General features: G+C 43.4%; 1 protein-coding gene across 1 annotated transcript in view; it reads left to right on the forward strand.

The window, feature by feature from the left end:
* Positions 1-416: 416 nt before the first annotated feature.
* The window catches only part of ROCK2 (Rho associated coiled-coil containing protein kinase 2), a 179,259-nt gene continuing 159,434 nt past the window's right edge, over positions 417-20,241 (forward strand). The window contains exon 1 of the mRNA XM_032792336.2: positions 417-1,414. Coding sequence (XP_032648227.1) covers positions 1,268-1,414 — 147 coding nt within the window. The 5' untranslated portion in view covers positions 417-1,267. The remainder of the gene's footprint in view (positions 1,415-20,241) is intronic.

Here is a 20,241-nt window from a genome sequence, read left to right on the forward strand (position 1 = left end):
GGATCACTTGATAATTACCTGTTCTGTTCATTCCTTCTGAAACGTCTGATACTGGCCACTGTAGGAAAACAGGATACTGGGCTAGATGGTCCATTGGTCCAACCCACTACACCTGCTCTTGGGTTCTTAACATCCATAAAGTTTGGGAGCTGTCAGCTCCAGGTCAGCCCCTTGCAGGGATGGCAGCAGGTGCACAGTGGGCTCTTGAGCTGCACCTTGGGTGGGGGGGAGTTGATTTGGAGTCACCATCCCAATTATTATACAACACGTCTAGGGCTTTATAGGACCAGCTTGTGCATACATACACGCACCACTGAGGATGGGAAGCTTGTGCCCCCCTCACCGACCCCTCCACGTGCTGGGTTCGCCGCCTTCCTTCACACACTGACTCACGAGGAGGCGATGACGACAGGGCGGGTCACCCTGCTATTTTGGCCGGGCTGAGGGCAGCCGGAGGCGGCCGGGCAAGCTGCTCAGTGCCCGCTTTTGGGGGTGACCCAGCGCTGTCTCCAGGCTGCCGCTCGGCGCCACCCCCCGCCCCGCCAGCTGAGCCGAGGGGTATAGTTAGGCAATGAGCGAGCGCAGAGCTATGTGTCCTCTGAGCCGGGCGCCGTGTCCGGCCGCTCGGAGCGGAGGCTTGTGGGTAAGGGAGGCCGGCTGCTGGGTGTCAAGCTGAGGGGCGGGAGCCGGAGAATGGGGGCGGCGGGAGGCAGCGGCAGGGACAGTGACTCGCTGCGGGCGGCGGCCGCCCCACGGACTGCGTGACACGGCGAGAGAGGGGCAGCAACGAGCCTCACGCCGCCGCCGGGAGTCGCTTCTCCCGCCCAGCCGCCGCCGGAGGAAGAGGAGAGAAGCCGGCCTCGAGCGCCGCCCGCCGCTTTCCCTCCGCTGCGGAGGGTGTTTGGTTGGTGCAATGGCCAGGCCGGTGCCGGAGACCCGGCAGTGACTCGGTGCCCGCCCAGAGCTGTCCTGAGCGGGGTGGGGGAGTCCGGGCCGCCGCGGGAATCTCTCTCCCCCCGCCCCGGCCGCCGCTCCGCGCTGTTCATGCCTTTGCAGCTGAGAGGTGCCCAGGGGCGGAGCAGCCTCAGCAGCGCCCAGTCGGGGAGCGTCCCCTCTGCTCCCCGCCCTGCGCCTGAGACAGGGCCCAGACCCGGCCGGGAGCACCCAGCTTCTCCGTAGCGCTAGGCCCCGGAGCGGATACCGGGGCCGGCTTCAGCGTGATATCCTCCTGCCCGGCCGCTTGCCCAGCCCCGCGGGGAGGGGGAGCATGAGCGCCCCTCAGACAGCGAAGATGTCCGCTCCCCCCCCGCCTGCGCCCCTGGAGCCCGGGGAGGGGGTGACCACGAGCCGCCAGAGGAAGCTGGAGTCCATGATCCGAGACCCTCGGTCCCCAGTCAATGTGGAAAGTTTGCTGGTGAGTTAGACCCACCCCAGGCACAATAGGGGCCGCGGGAGCCTCCGCCTCCCAGGGATGGATGGATCGATGGACGGACTGGCTGGGCGGGGTGATAAACAGCGCTCCCCTTGGCTTGTTCGGAGGGCAACGGTTTACTCAAATGTGGACGGGTTTTTGGTAGATGTCCCCTCTCAGCGGGGTGCATACTCACAGCCCCCTTGGCTGAGGGGTTGTGTGTGTGTGTGTGTGTTGGGGGAAGGAATGGGAACAGAGGGAGAGTAATTCTCGATGGGTGGGTTGAAGGGAGCTCTCCCTTGATGTCTTTGAAAGGAATGGTGAGTGTTTTCCCTTTGAATGAATTTGGGAGGGTGTTGGTGCGATTCCCCCCTTGGGATTATGAGGGAAGGCCATGATGGTGAAAATGTGCTCTTGATGGCTGGCTGGCGTTGGGCAGGAGCGGGATGGGATGGTAGAGAACTAATTCCCCCCCTCCACCCCCCATGAACTTTGCCTATGTGTGTTGGAGGGAGGGCTGTGGAGTGCTTCCTGCTTGACTGGCTGGGGGTTGGCTGAGAGGGCTCCTTTCTTGGATGATGAGGGAAATGCCTTTGGATGGGGGCAGAGAGCTCTTTTCCATTAGCTTTATTTGCACTTAAGTTACTCAATCTGATATTAAGCATGGACTCTTAAGATTATTTTGAAACTTGGAACCAAATACGTTTTCCCCCTATGTAGTGTCCAGGTGTGTGCTACCTCCTCCTCGGGGCCCCCAAACTAAACCACACTCAATTACTCTGAAGTTAAAAGATGAGACTTGCGGCCCGGAGCATGATGTAGAAATAGTGCAGGAAAAGAACACGCCTAGGAAAGAAATGTATCTTGGGGATATAACAGGGACACTTATTTCCCGTTAGGGTGAATAAATGTCTCTCTGCCTTTTGTAATATAGCATTTTTTTTCCCTATCTGAGTATGAAGTGCTGTTTCTTCTCTGGGGAAACCAGTGCCTCCAAGAAGGAGTGGAAAGGGAGTGTGATCTCCCCATTTGAAACATGTAAGCCCTATAAAGATGGTGAGGGGGAGTCTCAGTGCTTTTACAGGGATCAGCTCTCCTCTGTCAGAACAGTGTTCTGAGGCAGAGAAGTCCTAGTGCCTGCAGCCTGAGTGAAAGGTTTGGATTTTTTGTTTCTTCTCTGTTCCAAGAGTTGTTCATTGCAGGCACTTATTCTGAGAGGCCATGGGAGTCGTTTGCAAAAAATGACTCAGCCCTGTTTGGCGAAAGTACAGGAACTGAGTGAACAGTGTGTGTGTGTGTTTCTGTGCCGGGAGCTGGTGAGGGCGAGGATGCAGGGATCTCCTGTAATGTGTATTAAGTTCTTTTCATGCCTCTAGTTGTGCTATTCCTGTCATGGATACTCAGAGCCAGTGTACTGTCATCCATGATACTTGGTGGAGAGGGTGGGAAATAGTGCTACTGATTTCCTTGGGCTCTGATAGGGTTTAACCTAGGCCAAAGCAAAGAGAGCTGCCTCCGGGCTTCACTCCCAGCATTTTCATGTCGGTATTTCATTCGGAAAACTTTGACCTATGGCCAGAAAGAGTAGTTTAAAATAGTACAGCAGATCTGAAAAACTCATCAGATTAATACTTAATGCTGGCTGATTTTATTTTCTTCTTTACACTTTATTTTCAGCTTTTAAACTCATTATATTTTGTCCTTGGACTTGAGAGGGTATATATTGTAAAAGTGCAGTTCTTAATGTGATCTTGAATAAAAATTGCATGATGCAAAATTAAGACCAGTGTCTGCTTGACAATAGTTTAGCATAGTTTATACATTTTGTAACCTTACACTGGTATAATGTAGTTAGATCAGCTTATGCAATAAATGAGACATCACCAGAACAAGGTAAGAGGTTTATTGAATAGACTATTAGGGCTTATTTTTTATAGTAAAGGGCATAATTTTTTCACATACACGCCGTCTTTCTAGAATAGATACAACTTAAATATTGTTTGGAATGAATAACAGTGGATGAAATGGTATAATGCTTATACACAAAACAGTATAATTTGATCGTCTCAGTTTCATACATCTGAAATAATCAGTTATTAAAGAATTTTGTTGTTGTATGTGAAAGCTGTAGTAATTTTCCTACAGATAGTTCCACTCTTAGAGTTTGATAGTGTAGCTTTGTGAAGTTTGGCCCGGTGTTCCATGCTTGTTTTCTCCTAGATTGATTATGATGTACTGCATATGGAAACCTCACGTTTAAGTGGAGAGGAAGGTTTCTTTATAAACAGCTGAGTTAGGGCAATGTATGCTGAAAGTAGAAATGTACTTAAAGTGGAAATACACTGGCAGATATTGGAGATGGGGAAACAGTCTTTAAAAGACTAGTTACATTACAAAAAAGAATGTTACATTATTTTTAGGTTATGAAATGGTAACTGATCATTGTCTGAATAGGAAGAGTTTAAAACATAAACTATAGAATGGAATCTGAAGTGGAATCTGTTTCCTAATAGAGTACATCTAATAAGTCATAAAACAGCTGCTGATCTGCATTTTGTGTATTTTATTAACAGTAAGCTGTAGAGAGGGAAAAATAATTGTTTTAATCTGCAGCACATGGTGCAGATTTGAAAGAATTGAACAGATGAGGTAAGAATGATCTTTCTCTGGATATCAGTTCCATTGCTTAGCACAGGCTATGCTATTCAGTAATTACTAAATGAAGAGATTTTTGCTCTGTGCAGTCTGGAACATGGCTAAATATTGATTGGTAGAGTCTAAGGAGCCCAGTACACAGATGCATAGAATTTAAGGCCATCTAGTCTGGCCTCCTGTACATAAGAGGCCGTTACATTTCAACCAGCTACCTTTTATTGAGCTCAGTATCTTGTCTTTGTGGAAGATAAGCTACTATCAAACATCCAGTTTTGATTTGAAGATATCAAGAGATGGAGAATTCACCACTTCCCTTGATAATTTGTTCTAAAGGTTAATCACCCTCACTGTTTTTGTTTGTTAAATGTGCCTTATTTCTAATTTGTCTGGCTTTAGCTTCCAACCATTGGTTCTTGTTATGCCTTTCTCTGCAATACTGAAGAGTCTTATAGTACCCCATATTTTTTCCCTGTGAAGATACTTACATACTGCAATTAAGTCACCTTTGCCTTCTTTGTGATAAACTGAATACATTGAGCTCTTTAAGTCTCATGTTTAAGATATTTTCTCCAGCCATCAAATTATTGCTGTGCCTCTTTTCTGCACCACTCCAATTTTTCAAGGTCCTTTTTAAAATATGCACCCCAGAAATGTATGCAGTATTCTAGTATTGGTCTCAGTGATGCCATAGACAGGCATAAAAACCCCAACGAGTTCAGTGGCACCTTAAAGCCTAATTAATTAATTTATTTGGGCATAAGCTTTCATGGGTAAAAAAACTTGAATCTGAAGAAGTGGGTTTTTTACCCATGAAAGTTTATGCGGAAAAAAAAACTGTTAGTGCCACTGGACTCCTCATTGTTTTTGTGAATATAGGCTAACATGGCTACCCCTCTGGTAATAGACAGACATAAATTGCTTTCCTATTCTTACCTGCTTCTCCTCTTGTATATCTACCAAGATTGCATTAGTTCTTTTTGCCACAGCATCACTCTTCAGTGGGAGCTCATTTTGATTTGCTTGTCCACTGTGACCCCTAATTCTTTTTCAGAATCACTGTTATCCAGGAGATAGTCATCTATTCTGTAGGTACGGCCTGCATTTTCCCCCTTTAGATGTATGACCTAATGTTTGGGTGTATTAAAACATGTTTTGTTTGAATGGGCCCAGATTACTAAGTGATGTGGATTGCTATGTAGGTCTCATCATTGTTTACCATTGTGTCAGTCTATGTCATTCTCAAATTTATTGGAAGTGATTTTAGATTTACTTCCAGATCATTGATAAAAATGTTGAATACACTGACCTAAGCACCAGATCTGGTCTACACTACGTGTTTAAATTGATTTAAACCGCGTTAAATCGATTTAACGCTGTACCCTTCCACACTACAACGCTCTTTATATCGATATAAAGAGCACTTTATATCGATTTCTGTAATCCTCCCAGATCTGAATCAGTTCGAAAGCTTGTACATTCCATTAGAGGCGATGGAAAGTCTTGCCGGGAGAGAATCACCAGTGTAAAGACTAGGAGCATAGTAAAACGACAAAAGAGTATATGTTAGGTGGTAGAACAACACGACATTGACAGAGACAATAACCGATGTGTGAAAATTCAGTCAAACATCCAAAGTAATAATCTTGGTTCACGAGTACATCAAGCACACAATGCTTGATCTGGAGCTGAGATTTTTGCGGTCCTTCAGGCAGGAGCCTACTGTCTACAGCACATCTGGGATACTGATGACAGTTATTTGCTAGAATCCAACTCGGACATTCGAAATTAGAACAATACGACCACAAAAGAAATGTAAGGTACATGCTAGATATCACATGATTATATAGGTCGCTAAGAAAAAACTGAGCTGTAGCAGTCTTCGACTGGCGGAGGCAGTATTGAGATAGATAAGTCCTTGACGTGTTGTTACTATTAATAGATAAATGAGCGTAAGACAAGTATGTGACTTGAGATATAGATATTGGTTTCAAGATGCGATAAAAGGCTATATTATATGCATGGTCAATTGCATTAAGAGAATGAGAGATGCACAATTCACGATTTACTTGATCTACAGCGGTCTCATTAAAAAAAGTCGAAATCAAAGCAACGGCGCAGTATTATAATCAGTGTCATAGCAGAGAGTAAGTACACTGAGAAGCCTGGAAACGTCTTAGAACGAAGAAGAACTGACGTGTGCAGCGACTGTGCTAAGGCACTGAGAGAATAAATTGTTTAGAGAGCGAGTGATGCTGTGGGTAATTTCAGCATCATCTCTGCGTGAGCATTTTACAGTGGCAGTGTCTAGGATCTAATAGATACATTGGTCAACGGATAGTCCTCCAGATAGCAGATACTGAGCTAAGTTGCCTTCCCAAGAGTGCAGGGGACTGCCACCTTGAGCACTACCTTCCTAGATAGCATCAGCCCAGCTGAACGATCTAAGGGCCTAAAACCAGTCTGGTTTCTACTGTCTCACAGGCGGAAATGCGAAGCAGTTAGCTGCATTCGTATTCCAAATGCACAATCAACTGTGACAAAGCTGCAAATATTCTCCCACAGGACGTGTGATCGCATTCACTACACATAAGGAAGTTCCTAGCACTATTATTAACAGCGGCGTATTCCATCACAGAAAAAAGAGCTCGTACTATGATATCAAATAAAATAGACACACTGCACTAGTATCTATGACTTATCTATTTATAGCTTCTATAACTAGTGTGTGCACAACACGGCGAAGACTTAAGTACGCAATTATGGTCCAAACTTCCACTTTTTGCGACCGTGACAAGACCAGTCGAGTTTTCGACTTAGTGCTGATCTCTCAATTTTCCATCAAGACGACTAATATAAAAGCAGGTCTATCATCACCTCACCTGCGAGGCGGTAGCGGAAGGTCTTCTTACAATGGATGAGAACCAAGAGGAAGAGCTTGCCAATAAAGCCAACAAAGAGCCCCAATTGTGATGGATGTCTCTGTGGGCAGTGCTTTTGGTGACACCAGAGACTTCTGTGCTCTCTATGGGAAAGTGCGAGAGTGAGCACGAACGAGCATAGGTGGATTCTTCTGATGTGGAAACACATCGGTAACCTAGGCACATGGCGTACTGATAGAGAGAGCCTAGAGCTTTGTATTTTTACAATAAGCGAGGGGTCTTGAACACAAGCGAGGCGCTCTTAACTGGTGGACCAGAGGCGTGGAGAGCAACGATATCTTAGTCGAATCTATATACACACCGGCGAACGACACGCAACGTGTGAGACTAAAATGTAAGAGCATTTGGACAGGCGATGAGATGCAAATGCACGTAGAGAATTTAGACTGTCTAATTTGACATATTCTTCACAAAAGCACGTCTGGTGACTCATAGTCCGCGCCTGGGCACGAGTACAGGCTGTCAGAGACTGCCCAGGACATCGTGATGGTTTGCAGCTCTTTGACTGTCTAATTGATACCCTTTTTCTCATGCACGTTCGAGCCTCAGGTCAGAGCTTGCGCTACATCGCTTAGAGCTCTTTTGTGATTCTCGAGATCTGCTGCATCACAAGAGGAATCCTAATCTAGGGGAGGGAGATGTCTTCGTTCTCCCTTGCTCTCATTTGAAAGAACGGAGAGTGCACGATAGGTCTTCTCAGCACACAAGCATTTGTTAACGCGCCAACCTGCTCGTGATGTGAGTCAGGTCTTATCATATTACTCAGTGCGCAATTCAAGATATAACTTGTGCATGGCATCAGATGACAATGGCCTGCGCGGAGGACACTAGCTGAGAAGCGCACGCTACATCAAATGCCGAGTATAGCAGGAAGTGTTAAATCGATTTCACGACGCTGGTAGGCCCCCGTAAACCAAAACGTACAGGGTCCTCACACGACCAGCTTTAATATCCGATAAGAGCTGCCCTTCAGCAGAAAAGTTGGCCGCTCACCTCACTTACACATCGATTTCTGTACTTCACCCCAGTCCGAAACGAAGGAAGCCTTGAGAGCTACATCGAAGGCTTAAATGAATTCGAGTCTAACACTGGAGTCCGGATGCTGAGAGCGAGTGTGGAACTGGCACAGATTGCGAGAAGAGATGGGTGGCAGGAACGTTGATTACGTTCTCCTTGGATGCTCTCAGAAGATGCGTAAACATCGAACCCATCAGTTTGACAAGCGCGGTACTGGAGCTTGCTGCTTTCTGAGACAAGCTATATCGATCTAGTCCTGATTAATTTATTATATGTCACCAGCACACGTGACACGGAGTGAAATCAGAGAACATATGGCGCAGAAAGAGCTGAGATAGCGTTTGTGAGTGAAGATTGATTTGCACGTGTCTCGTACATGTTCCGCACAGCCGCTTCTCCGATTGACGACCTACTGACTCGAGCCACGAGTCCCCGGAGGGTTGGTGCAGAGCGCTCGATCGATACACCTCAGAGATCCACGCAAAAAGTAACTACTACGTCGTATGAGACGATGTCTGTGCACTCGGAGATTGGACTACCAGAAGCATTCTGCATCCACAAGTGGATGGAATTGCGTGAGGAGACAATCTCTGCTACTTTGGTACTACATGAAAGCCTCTCCTCTGCTTTGACGGAGGACGGAAGAGGAGTAGACTCTAATAGCATATTTTTGAGTAAAAAAACTGCCGTAGAGGCTTACCACCAGGGCGAGAGCTACGCCATTCTCTGTGAACCTGACAGAACTCTGATAGGGAGTCCCGAGTGACACGCTTCAAAGAACCTTATAATGTGGCACTCTCACTTGTGGGAAGGGAGTGAGTGAATTTAAAGATGCGGCGAGTATCATTGAGAGATACAGCTATATCAGTTCAACATCTAGTTCACCACGCAGGGGCCGCCTGGAAGTTATTTCATCCTGCCACTAACAGTATGGGTTGATGCCTACTGCGAGAAGTTACGTGTTACTAGCATAAGATGGCCCTTGTGGTTCATCTGGTAACGCACTTTTAAATTGGCTCTGTGGTGGTGTCTGGACTTGTCAATAGGAGATAGTCGATCCTCAGAGTATGCAAATCGCCAGAAGACACCACTCCCTGCCATCTGACGTGAACAGACAGAAGGAGACAACAATATAATTGTCGTGTGACCTCTGTCAGTGTCATCCGAAGCTGATTTAGCAACACATGTACCGATGGACTAGGCATAAAACCTTGAGCATAGTCTGCGCCACTGCCGAGGAGGATGGATGTCAATTTATCAGCGCATCACCCATGCCGATGCGAAATCGATGCAGAGTAGGAAGTGTACATCATCTAATTGCAGAACTCCTACTCTCACACTCATGCAATCGCGCCTCAGCAGCAGGTGCATGTGCAAATGGTGCAATAAGGCACTCTGCAACTGTGTCTTCAGGTATTGCAACCTGGAGATGGTGCCAGAGGGACTTTATGTCAAGAGACATCACGAGGAGAGCGCCCTGGGGTAAGACAGTGGATCCGGACTCCCTGAGCGACACGCCATCTTGCCTACGAAGTACCTGTTGCAAAGGACAGAACAGCTGAATCTGAGCACCTCGCGCTCTCATATCTATGCGATAGAGCACAATAGTGCGAGCTGAGGTCTGACAAGGCGAGCCCCGATCTTGGCCTTTGCACCTCGATTGTGAGAGCCAGATAAAGACTTGTACCTTAGAGAGCCTGCGCACTGTCGAAGAGCAGCAGCCTGCCTCGGGCACCACTCTGCACGCTCACCTACAATCCCCCGAGCTTAATGTCCAAGCTGGACAATCCATTCCACATGGTCGGGCCAGGCGAGGTCTGCCTCCCATCGAGATCCTTATATAGTCACGTCAGGATATTACAGTCGATTTCCTTTATATGCCATAATAATGCGTTCGCCATATTAGCTCTGGTATTACTGGCTGAGAGAGGACTACATACAGCTGCAAGGACCAACATCAGCCTTCGCGAGAGCGAGAGGTATATGCTGCTTCTAGTATAGGAGATTAGCCGCGCGATAGAGAAGGAGAACGCCAGAGCGAGAGTGACGGCGTTCGTAGCGATAGAGCGTCGAGCAATGACCGCCTGATGTATAGAGTATCATCAAGAGAGACAGCCTGATGCTTGCTCTTCGATCCACTGGCACTGGTCGCATTTAGCTATATTTATTTACTTACGCTATTCACCTTGATATATGCTGGCAGCTGACCTAATGTATGTAGTATAATCCTGAAGGGAGGAGGATGTTGGAAGCTCGGAGAGAAGTATAATCCTAATTCTTGACTCTGGCGGTTTCGACCCCTGGTTGGCAGTTGCGCAAGATCTCCAAAGGAGGGCACTTTCATCGATATGGAGCACACAGCACGCTGACAAGATACGAAGCCAACTTTAAAAGGGAAGAGCGATAACGTCTGAGTTCACAATGGGCGCAGCTCTAGCATCGGCGAAGACACTACACAAGTACAGATACAAACTGTAACTATCTGTCTCTCGAATCAATCGTCACACTAAGGCAGTTGTGATAAAGCTGCGGGAGAGTGACTTAATCACAGTGGAACTGGAGGAGTGATTCGTTCTATACAGCCTGATCCCTGTGGCCCACCGTCCACACAGCTGACCTATCAGAATGAGATGCGAGATGTGCCCCATGGGACCTATACAATGGAACCCAATGGTTGCTTGTCATCTCGAGAGGCCAAAAGAACAAAGCTGAACGGGCTCCATGGTTGCCATGCTATGGCGTCTGCCAGGGCAATCCAGGGAAAAACGGTGCGAAAGGATTGTCAGCTGTTGTTTTCCCGGAGGAACGAATGACTGACGACATTTACCCAGAACCACCCGCGACAATGATTCAACCCAGAATTCCCAGGGGTGGGGGAGACTGCGGGAACTATGAGATGGCTACGGAATAGCTACCCACAATGCAAGGCTTCAGAAATCGATGCTAGCCTCGGACCATGGACGCACAACGCCGAATTACTGTGCCTAGTGTGGCCGCGTGAAATCGAATTCATAATATCAGTTCTATGAAACCGATTTTAGCTAATTTGATACTGTCGCGTAGTGTAGACGTGGCCCCAGTGTGGACAGTGTTGTGTCTCCAGGAGAAGCTCTCTACTGCCTCTTGTGGAGTTGGATTATCATGTAGAGTGTCTCACCAGATGCACTACAGCAGTGCATCTGCACCAATGTAGCACTTCTAATGTAGACTAGCCCTTAGTCAATGTCAGGGTTCCTAAATAATTCTGGTTTATTGATCCAAAATCTCTCTCCACCTGCCTTTTTTTTTTTTTTTAAAATCTTTATAATTCCAGAAGTTTGATTAAGGAGCAAAAGTAGCTGAAAATATGAGCTTTTATAGCAGTAGAACTGCTTGACTTTTGTTGCTTGTTCATCATTTGCAAACAGTCTTAATAGTAGTCTTCCTAGTAGTGCTGACCGGAGGATGACAATTCTGTTTCATTGCAGATTTCTTGGTTTGCAAATCTGTTTCTGTTCTGCATTGGAACAGAAACAAAACTTTTCATTTTGGCAAAAACGTTCCAATAAGTTCTTCTTTAGGTGTTGTTGCTGCAAACTCATCCATGTGGGTGGACCCCTGTGCAGCCCCATTGACTTCCGCATAGGGACTGTCTGCTGTAAAGATCAGCATGAATCAGTGTACAAAATTGAGTCCTTAATTAGCACCCTTTCTCTTATCAGTTGCTGCAGTGATTTAAGGGAAAGTGAATTATACAGTTTTGTGAATTAACTGTTTTTTTTTTTATTTTAAAAATGTAGATTGAAATAAACGTAGGGTGACTTGGTTAACCTTCCTCCCACCAAGTGGAGGATGAATGTATGTATTCATAAAACCAACTGTCTATAGTAAATCTAACTTCATGTTTTGAATAATGGAATATTCTTTTGTTAATTACTAACCTATTATAAATACAATCTGTATCATAAATAATTGGTCTAATTGTTAGCTGAAGGTTTCCAGTCTGTTGAATTCAGAACTTTGGTTACATTAAAAAAAAAAAAGACTTATCTCCACTGTTCTCTTAATACATATTGGGGCTTGCCAGTGTTTCATCTGTAGAAAGTAACAGTGACCATATCACTTGCATGGAGAAGCTGTGTGTATATTTTAAGAATGTAAATGATTGAGTCCTAAGAAATAGATTACCTGGTAAAGAAAAAAAATAGTGGATTAAATTTTATATTCTTACTCAAACTTTGCTTAAGCTGTTATCAAAAACCACCAAATGTTTTTTGTAACAGATTTATTTAAAATACTTTTTTCAATGGCATACAGCTTTAGTTAAGAACAAGAGTACTGTGTTTATTCTGGCAACCTTTATGAGCAATAAACCTTTTCAATTAGTCTGTAACTGTGTAAACAAAACACTGAAGTTAGTGCTTAGTTCCTAAGTCACATGTACTGTGTGTCAGGCCTTCCCTACACTAGGGAAATGTTAAAAAAAATTCCAACCATTGTTTAGAGTCCTAGTGTAGATGGGATGTCAGCTGCTTGCCCTGTTCCAAGCACTATATTCATTAGAACTGCCATGAGCAAGGTTATGTGACACAGTGCTTAAAATGGTGGCAGTGGCCACTAATGAATCTATCCCATGGCTGGAATTTTACTAACAACATTGTTACTATTTTGAGAAATTTTGGATAGAATTCTCTAGTGTAGGCAGGGCCTTATTCAATTACAGGTGCTTGTTGGAAGCAGCTCTAACACTCTCTTTTTCTGTGTTCATGTGCTGTTGTGACAGTTATTGAAATAGTTTACATATTCAAAATATTTTTGCATAAAATGATATGCAACTAAAATGAAAATCATTCTGATTTTGACTTGGCTGTTGCTATTACTGTATTGTACTCTGTGTCTCTTTCACACAGAAAACATAATTTACCGTATTTTATATATATATATATATATATATATATAATATATAGTAGGTGATTTATGCCTATTTAATTGGTGACTGACAGTTTAGTGCTGTTTTGATGCTGTAATGATCTCTGGTTAACATAATAGGAAAACAGAGAATTGCAATATCTTCAAGTTACTGCACATTAATATAAACATCTTAGGGGGTGGGGGGAGGTGGTTAGTACCAGTCCCCACTATATTTAGGTTGTCTAATGCTTTTCCGTATGAAAAATTCTTGCAACTTTTATTTGAGATTCTCTACCATTTCCATTTTTTTTGCGGGGGCGGGGAAGGGGGAAACAATCCTTTGAAATTTGGCAGGGAGAAAACTCTGAGCCAACCTCCCTCCCACCCATGAAATTTGTTCAGGATTTAGCTGAAAGAGAAACTTCTGAAAATTGCCATTTCTCTTCTGTTGCTTGTAGTGTTGCCAGAATAATAACCAAACGTGAACATTCTGATATAAACCTGGACTGCTACTGCAGCAGCATTTAGACTCTGCACTGGGATGGGAATCCTGGGAGTGTACATCCTCTCTGGAAGTGGGAGGATAGCTGAGCCAAGCTCCTCTCAACCCCTTCCCCCAAAATATAGCATATAGCCTTAGTGGTCCTTCTTTTCCCTCAACCCCCCCCCCTTTTCTCCTTCTTTGACTGAAGACAATAACTCCTTGAATTATTCATGTATCAAGGTGATGCTGACAACTTGTTCTTGTAGTATAGTCACCAACGTTTACTTTTTTGTTGTTCTTTAGTTAATGGTTTCTCGTGGAACCTCAGACCATTATGAAAATTTTTTTTTTTGAGCGACACCCATATCAGTGTGATAGTCACTTGAAACAGACCGGGAGTGAACTAGAAATAGAATACCATATTTTTGTATGGTAGAACTTTACTGTCTAGCAATGTGAAAATATGCAAACCCCAATAATATTTTCCTAGAAAGCCACAGTTACATTGAATCGTTGCTAAGCAGTGGCACAGTGCTATTGTGAGGAGACTTCAGGACTGAATTTACTTATATTATGAATTATTAGCCTAAAAAACTAAAACCACAAAGCCTTTGTATTTTGCATTCCCTGAACTTGCTGCAAAAACCACCCATTGATACAGAATTTTCTTCCAGAACTCAAGCTTATTTCTAGCTGTTATGTTTGCAAAGAAAATCTTCAAAATGTAAACTGAGTTATGCAATGCTGTCTGCCTGAGTGTTTTGGTAGCCTGAAACAATAGGTTTGAGAGATGTGAATCGCTTAGTCCCTCTTAATGATGTGTTATCACTGAAACCCAAAGAAGACTATTTAAATGTCAGCATTAACTATTTCACTGCTGTTCACTTTAGGAGAAATATCCACTTACTATACTTATCCCACGTGTGCTTTTCATGTTTTTTGGGGTGGCAGGAGCTCCAGTTATTTCCTACTTAGCTGCCAAAGTGTCTAGCCAGCAACGCAGTTATGTATTATCAATACTAAAAACCTGTAACACGACAAACTGAAAATATGGAGACTGTAAAATAAACTGATGTATAAATGTATTGTCATTTTCTTATTCAATAAACTATTTTTTTAAAATGTACGTTAATTTGCTCTCAGGCTTAATTTACTATAGCAGAACAACACAGAATCCATGATGTCTTGTTAAAGGGCAAGCAGCTTACATTGTTTATGAATATGTTGAATAGCACTGGTCTCAGTACAGATCCTTGGGGGACCTTCTATTTACCTCTCTCCACTGTGAAAACTAACCATTTATTTTTATCCTTTGTTTCTTATCTTTTAACCACTTACTGATCTGTGAGAGGACCTTTCCTCTTATCCATGACTGCTTAACTTGCTTAAGTGCAGTGTAGTTGTGGTCTTGTTGGTCCCAGGATATTAGAAAGAAAAGGTGGGTGAGGTAATGTTTTATTAGACCAACTTCTGTTGGTGAGAGAGACAAACTTTTAAGCTTCTTCAGGGCTGGGAAAGGAACTCCCAGTGTCACGGCAAAATGTAAGGTGAATCACATTATTTAGCATTAGTAGTTAGAACATATTGTAAGGGACCTTTCCAGGTAGAGTGGACTGTTACACCTCTGCAGTCATAGGACAAAAAAAGGGAGTTTAGTGGGTTACAGATTGTTGTAATAAACCATAAATCCAGTGTCTCTGTTCAGTCCATGATTTTTAGTGTCTAGCAGAGTAATGAATTTAAGCTCCCAGGCTCATCTTTTTAAAGTGTTGTGCATGTTTCCTTTGAGGTTGAGGACTAATAGGTCAGATATAGAGTGATCACTTTGTGATTGAGTGTTTTTTGTCTTTTATCATCTTCCTGTGTGAGTTCATTTGAGGGCGTAGTTATTGTCTGGTTTCACCCAAATAGTTGTTGTTGGGGCATTTAGTGTACTGGATCAGAGATACCACATTTGTAGTAGGCATGTGTAGGATCCATGGATGTTAAAAGGTATGTTATGGAGGGTGTTGATCATTGTATCAGTGGAGATATGTCTGCAGGTTTTGTATGTGGTGTTCTGGCCTGGTCTGGTACCGTTTTGAGTTGGTATAGCCTCATCTATGGGGAGCTTGCTTCTGGTGATGAGCTTGGAGAGACTGGGGGGTTGTTTGAAGGTCAGAAGTTGGGGGTTCAGAGAAGATTTCTTTCAGGACGAGGTCCCCATCAAATATGGGTGGTAGTTGTTTGATGATATCCCATGTGGATTCTAAAGGTGTTAGAGGGGGGTTTATTTTTGTATCGAAGCAGGATCTCTCCAGGTATTTGGGTGGCCTGTTCCATCATGTTATCTACTCTTCTTGCGGAGAGTTCTTGTTTGGTGAAGATGGTTTTAAGCATGTTAAGATATTTATTGCAGACTTTCTCCTTGAAGCATACTCTGTGGTATCTGAGTGCCAGGCTATAGATAACAGCTTTCTTGGTGTGTTTGGGGTTGTCAATGGATCTTTGAAGGTAAGTGGTGTGATCTGTGTGTTTCTTGTATATGTCTGTCTGTCTCTATGGTTCCATTGTTGAAGCTGATTGTGGTGAGCAGGAAGTTGATTCTAATGTGGGAGTGTTCCAGAGAGAGTTCTGTGGAGGGGTGGTGATGGTTGTGGAAATCTATGAGGGAGTTTAAGCTGTCTTTCCAGAGGATGAAAATATCGGCAATGTATCTCAGGTATATCATTGGTTTTGTGATACATTTGTCCAGACATTCTTCAAGTCAGCCTGTCAAGGTTCCTTCCCCACTCTGAACTTTAGGGTACAGATGTGGGGACCTGCATGGACACTTCTAACTTAACTAAGCTTAACTACCAGCTTAGATCTGGTATTGCTGCCATCATTTACAAGCACTCCCTTCCTTGGGTAGCCTTGAGAAACTTCCCCAATTCCCTGGTGAACACAGATCCAAACCCCTTGGATCTTAAAACAAGGAGAAATTAACCATCCCCCTTCCTTTCTCCCACCAGCTCCTGGTGGATCCAGATCCAACCCCCTTGGATCTAAAAAACAACGGCAAAATCAAATCAAGATATTAGAAAAAGGCTTTTAATTAAAAAAAGAAAGGTTAAAAGAAAACCCTCTGTGAGATTAGCATATTCAGCTACTTTCACAGACAACAATTCAAAACACAGAGGATTTTCCTTGGGCAAAAACTTAATACACACAAGAATACCCATATTTGATAATTCCCTTATGGTACCAGAACAAGTTACAAAGAAAATAAACATAACCTATTTATCCCTTTCTAAAACTTACTACTTCGATAAGAGGGTGGGTTCCTTGATCTTTTTCATTCTGGCTGAAACTGAAACTGACTAAAGAAAGGAAACTTCCCTCCTTCCTTTGAAACATCTTGTTCTCATTGGTTTCTCTGGTCAGGTGCCAGCTAGGCAGGGAACTTCTTAACCTTTTACAGGTAAAAGAGGCATTAACCCTTAACTATCTGTTTATGACACAGCCTGTGAGAGATTGGCATATTGAGGACCATAGAATGATAGAATCATATGCTGGAAGGATCCCGAGAGGTCATCTATAAGGTGGTGCATAACTGGCTGGATAACCCTACTCAGAGAGTAGTTATTATGGAAAGGTATAACAAGTCGGGTTCCGCAGAGGTCTGTTTTGGGACTGCTCTGTTCAATATCTTCATCAACAACTTAAATATGGCATAGAAAGTACACTTATTAAGTTTGCAGATGATACCAAACTGGGAGGGATTGCAACTGCTTTGAAGATAGAGTCATAACTCAAAATGATCTGGACAAATTGGAGAATATTCTGAGGTAAACAGATGAATTTTAACAAAGACAAATGAAAGTGCTCCATTTAGGAAGGAACAGTCTATTTTACACATAAGAATGGGAAGAGACTGTCTAGGAAGGCATATGGCAGAAAGGAATCTAGGGATTATAGTGGACCACAAGCTAAATATGAGTCACAGTGTAATGCTGTTGCAAAAAAAGCAAACGTGATTCTGGGATGCATTAACGTGTGTTGTGAGCAAGACATTAGAAGTCATTCTTCCGCTCTACTCTGCGCTGGTTAGGCCTCAACTGGAGTATTGTGTCTAGTTCTGGGCATTGCATTTCAAGAAGATGTGGAGAAATTGGAGAGGGTCCAAAGAAACAAACAGAGAATGATTAAGGGTAGTGAGAACATGACCGTGAAGGAAGGCTGAAAGAATTGGGTTTGTTCAATTTGGAAAAGAGAGACTGAGAGGGCATGATAGCAGTTTTCAGGTATCTAAAAGGGTGCATAAGGAGGAGGAGAGAACAACTTGTTCACTTACCCTCTAAGGATAGAACAAGATCAGTGAGCTGAAACTGCAGGAAAGGAGGTTTAGGTTGGACATTAGGAAAAGTTCCTAACTGTCAGGGTGGTTAAACACTGGAATAAATTGCCTGGGAGGTGTGGAATCTCCACCTCTGGAGATATTAAGAGTAGGTTAGATAAATGTCTATCAGGGATGGTCTAGACAGTATCGGCCCTGCCATGGGGCAGGTACGGGACTCGATGACCTCTCGACATCCCTTCCAGTCCTAGAATCTATGAATCTAGTCCAGTCCCCTGCCCTCATGGGAACTAAGTATTATTTAGACCATCCGTGACGGTGTTTGTCTAACTTGCACTTAAAATCTCCAATGGTGCAGATTCCACAACCTCCCTAGGCAATTTAGTCCAGTGTTTTAACCGCCGAGACATTTAGGAAGTTTTCCCTAATGTCCAGCCTAAACCGCCTTTCCTGCAATTTAAGCCCATTGCTTCTTGTCCTATCCTCAGAGGTTAAGGAGAACAATTTTTCTCCTCCTCCTTGTAACAACCTTTTATGTACTTGAAACTGTTTCAGTCCCCTCTGTCTTCTCTCTCCAGACTAAACAAACATTTTTTCAATTTTCCCTCATACGTCATGTTTTCTAGACCATTATTTTTGTGTGCATGCTCCTTTCTGGACTTTCTCCAATTTATCCACATCTTTCCTGAAATGTGCACCCAGAGCTGAACACAATACCTCCAACTGAGGCCTAATCACCGGAGAAGACCGTAGAATTATTCTTGTATCTTGGTTACAGTACTCTTGTTCGTACATCGGAGAATGGTTTTTTGTTTTTTGTTTTTTTTGCAACAGTGTTACAGTATTCTATTTAGCTTGTGATCCACTATGATCCCCAAATCCCTTTCTGCAGTACTACTTCCTATGCAGTGATTTCCCATTTTGTATGTATGCAACTGATTGATCCTTCCTAAGTGGAGTACATTACATTTGTCCTTATTGCGTTTCATCATCTTTACTTCAGACCATTTTTCCAGTTTGTCCAGGTCATTCTGAATTTTAAATCAAATCATTGATGAAGATACTGAACAGAACCAGACCCAGAACTGATCCCTCCGGGACTCACTGCGTTATGCCTTCTACATGACTGTGAACCACTAATAATTACTCCTGGGAACAGTTTTCCAACCAGTTATGCACCCACTTTATGCATCCAAGGGCTTGTTACCCTGTCAAAGAAAGCTATGGCTGGTTGACATGATTTGTTCGTGACAAATCCATGCTGACTGTTACTTATCACCTTATTATCTTCTATATGTTTGCAAATGGATTGTTTAATTATTTGCTCCATTATCTTTCTGGATACAGAAGTTAAGCTGACTGGTCTGTAATTCCTCAGGTTGTCCTTATTTCTCTTTTTATAGATTGGCAGTATATTTGCCCTTTTCCAGTCTTCTGGGCTCTATCTTGTCTTCCATGGCTTTAAAAAAAAAAATTAATAGCTCAGATATCTTCTCAGTGAGTTCCTTGAGTATTCTAGTTTGCTTTTCATCAGCCCTGGTGAGCTGAAGACATCTAATTTGTCTAAGTAATTTTTATGATGTTCTTTTCCTATTTTAGCCTCTGATCCTACCTCATTTTCACTGGCATTCACTATGTTAGATGTCCAATCATCACCAACCTTCTTGGTGAAAACCGAAACAAAGAAGTCATTAAGCACCTCTGCCATTTCCACATCTTCTATTACTGTCTCTCTCCCGCCCCCCACCCTCCCATTGAGTAATGGACCTACTCTGTTCTTAGTCTTCTCGCTTGCTTCTAATGTATTTGTAGAATGTTTTCTTGTTACCTATTATGTCTCTAGCTAGTTTAGTCACAAAATGAGATTTGGCCTTTCTGATTTTATCCCTACATACTTAAGTGATTTGTTTATATTCATTTGTTGTAATTTAACTTAGTTTCCACTTTTTTTTTGTAGGTCTCTCTTTTGTGCTTCAGATAATTGAAGATCTCCTGGTTAAGCCTGTGTGGTCTCTTACCATACTTCCTATCTTTGGCATGAAGTGGGACAGTTTGCACTTGTGTCCTTAATAATGTCTCTTTGAAAAACTGCCAACTGTTTTGAACTGTTTTTCCTCTTAACCTTGCTTCCCTTGGGATCTTATCTACCAATTACTGAAGTCTGCCCTCTTGAAATCCATTATTTTTATTATGCTGTCTTCCCCTCCTACCATTCCTTCTAGTCATGAACATTATCAGTTCATGATCTCTTTCATCTAAACTACCTTCCACTTTCCTATTCTTAACCAGTTCCTCCCTATTTAATCCTAATACCCAGGCCTGTTCCCATGTGTGGACAACGTGTATGTTGTTGAATGTAAAATTGTTATGGGTGAAGATGAAATGGATTAGTTTGGCAATATTTTTGGGGTAGATACCTGAGAGTTGTCTATTGCCTCAAAGATATTTGTGTCCTGGAGGAACCTACTTCTTTGTGTGGTGAGTGGTTTGAGGATGGTTTCTATAATTCCGAGTATTCCTTCACTAA

Source organism: Chelonoidis abingdonii, chromosome 3 (assembly GCF_003597395.2).
Source record: "Chelonoidis abingdonii isolate Lonesome George chromosome 3, CheloAbing_2.0, whole genome shotgun sequence".
In the NCBI taxonomy this organism is placed as follows: domain Eukaryota; kingdom Metazoa; phylum Chordata; order Testudines; family Testudinidae; genus Chelonoidis; species Chelonoidis abingdonii.